The sequence below is a fragment of the Gossypium raimondii genome, chromosome 4 (assembly GCF_025698545.1).
Source record: "Gossypium raimondii isolate GPD5lz chromosome 4, ASM2569854v1, whole genome shotgun sequence".
In the NCBI taxonomy this organism is placed as follows: Eukaryota; Viridiplantae; Streptophyta; class Magnoliopsida; order Malvales; family Malvaceae; genus Gossypium; species Gossypium raimondii.
The window spans coordinates 49,447,974-49,450,656 of record NC_068568.1 but is presented as its reverse complement, the minus strand read 5'-3'; the positions used below and the strand labels follow the sequence as shown (position 1 = coordinate 49,450,656).

The window sequence follows — 2,683 nt, the reverse complement described above, 5'->3', positions numbered from 1 at the left end:
ACTCAAAGCATAATTTAACTAAATCCACCCGTCCATCAAAATATTTAAACTACACAAAATGCATTAGTTAATATTAATATACATAGACTTCAAAATACCTATGTACATGCCATAAACTAGTACCAAAAGTTTGATTTCATACTTCCTTTCAAATCGAACATTTACCTACTTGTTGGAAAATAACACGTTAAACTTGTGAAAGCTTTATTAAATATGTTTGAATAAGTGTCCAATTGTTACTGGAGGTTGTTAGCTATTTCTTGTTTCTAGCTGTTAGCTGCCTCCTTATTCTTAGTTGAGTAGTTGCTAAAAATCAGCAAATTATTTTGCTGCAGTTTGTTAGTAAGCTTGACTATATATATGTGTCAAGCACATGAATAAAATGATATAGTACTTTTAATCAAATACTTTAGCACCTATTTTTCTTTCTAACTTTCTGGTATTAGAGCTAGGTTCAGGCCAGCTAAAGCATAGCCGCGGCTAGCTAAAACTAAGAAAGAAAGAGAGTAATGGCAACAGAAAATACGCTCGTGCAACCTGCAATTCCTAAGTTCGATGGTCACTATGATCATTGGGCAATGTTGATAGAGAATTTTCTACGTTCAAAAGAGTACTGGAGTTTGGTGGAAACTGAAATTTCAGTTGCACCTGTTGGAACGACACTTACGAAAGCATAGCAGCGTCAATTTGATGAGCAAAGACTTAAGGACCTGAATGTGAAGAATTATGTTTTTCAAGCTTTGGATCGATCCATTCTCGAGACGATTCTCAAGAATTAAACATCTAAGGACATATGGGACTCTGTGAAGAATAAATATCAAGGTTCGACGAGGGTTAAGCGAGCTCAATTACAGGTATTGAGAAAGGAATTTGATACACTTCACATGAAGGTTGGTGAAACTGTGAATGATTATTTTGCACGTACACTTACTATTGCGAACAAAATGAAAGCTAATGCTAAAAACAAAAGTGACAAAGAAGTTGTGGAAAAAATATTGCGATCCATGACAACGAAATTCAATTATGTGGTTTGTTCTATTGATGAGGCACAAGACACTAACAACCTGTCCATAGATGAATTACAAAGTAGTTTGCTAGTGCACGAGCAAATGATAATTATCCCAGAGGAGGAACAAGTTTTGAAGGTGACATATGGGGAATCTTCTACTCGAGGACGAGGTCGTGGTGGCTATCGAGGACGAGGTCGATGACGTGGAAGGGAAAACTTTGACAAATCCACTGTTGAGTGCTTTAATTTCCATAAACTAGGGCACTTCCAGTGGGAATGTCAGAGCAAAGAAAGCAATCATACAGAGAATTCTGAAGAAATGCTACTCATGGTATGGGTTGGTCAACTCGAGAGTGACAATTGGTTTTTAGACTCCGGTTGCAGCAATCACATGTGTAATAGAAAAGAATATTTTACAGACTTCAATAAGCAATTTGCAGACAATGTGAAGCTAGAAAATGATGCTACCTTGGTGGTGAAAGGTAAAAGGAATATGCGGCTACAGATCAACAATCAAATATAAGTAATAACAGAAGTTTTTTATGTGCCTGATTTGAAAAATAATTTGTTAATTGTTGGTCAATCTCAAGAGAAGGGCTTAGTTGTGCTTATTCAACACAACAACTACAAGGCTTATCATCCTGATAGGGGTGTTATCGTGATGTCTTTAAATCGCATGTTCAAGATTGCAACATTGTCTCTACCATCTGGTACAACTTGCTTCAATACAATAACTGAAGATGTTGGTCAATTATGGAATTGCCGCAATGCTCATCTGAGTTTCAATGGACTCAACACTTTATAGCAGAAGGAGATGGTTTTTGGTCTATCGTAGTTGACAAAACCATCAAGAGTGTGCAAGGAATGTCTGAATGGAAAGCAACAACGAGATCTATTTTTTAAGAAGAGTTTATGGAGAGCTGAGTTGCTGCTGCAATTGATTCATTCTGATTTATGTGACTCTATTCAACCAATGTCTAACAGCAACAAGAGGTACTTCATCACTTTCATTGATGAATATAGTAGAAAGACATGGATTTATTTTTTACATGAGAAAGTAGAAGTATTTAAATTCTTCAAGGAATTCAAAGCTAAGGCCGAACGTGAATCGGGTCGGCAAATTAAGTGTCTCTGAACAGATCGTGGCGGTGAATTTACTTCATCAGAATTTTCAAATTTTTACGATGAAAATGGGATAAAAAGGCAACTTACTGCTCCATATTCGCCAAAGCAAAATGGTGTTGCTGAGCGAAAAAATCATACCATTATGAATATGGTTCAAAGTATGATGATCATAAAAGGTATCCCCAAGACTTTCTGGCCGGAAGCTGTCAATTGGGCAGTGCATCTTCTCAATAGAAGTCTGATAATAGTAGTGCAGAACAAAACACCAGAAGAAGCTTTGAGTGGTGAAAAACCTTCTGTGGGATATTTTTAGGTCTTTGGATGTGTGGCTCACGTGCATGTAGGAGATAACTTCCGAAATAAATTGGATAAACGTAGTGTAACCTGCGTTTTATTGGGAGTTAGTGAAGAATCAAAGGCGTTTCGACTCTATAATCCAAGCAATGGAATAATGATGAGTTGATGATGGAGTTCAAGAGGTCCATGAAGATAGAATTTGCTATGACTGATATGGGAAAAATGAAGTGCTTCATCGGTCTTAAAGCAACA

At 36.8% G+C, this 2,683-nt stretch overlaps 1 protein-coding gene across 1 annotated transcript; it reads left to right on the top strand.

Moving 5' to 3' along the window:
• The first annotated feature begins 509 nt into the window (after positions 1-509).
• Positions 510-1,814, top strand: LOC128040514 (uncharacterized). The gene is made up of 4 exons (XM_052629291.1): positions 510-650; positions 810-1,203; positions 1,270-1,491; positions 1,600-1,814. The coding sequence occupies exons 1-4, from the start codon at positions 510-512 to the stop codon at positions 1,812-1,814; spliced, it is 972 nt and encodes a 323-aa protein (XP_052485251.1).
• Positions 1,815-2,683: the final 869 nt, after the last annotated feature.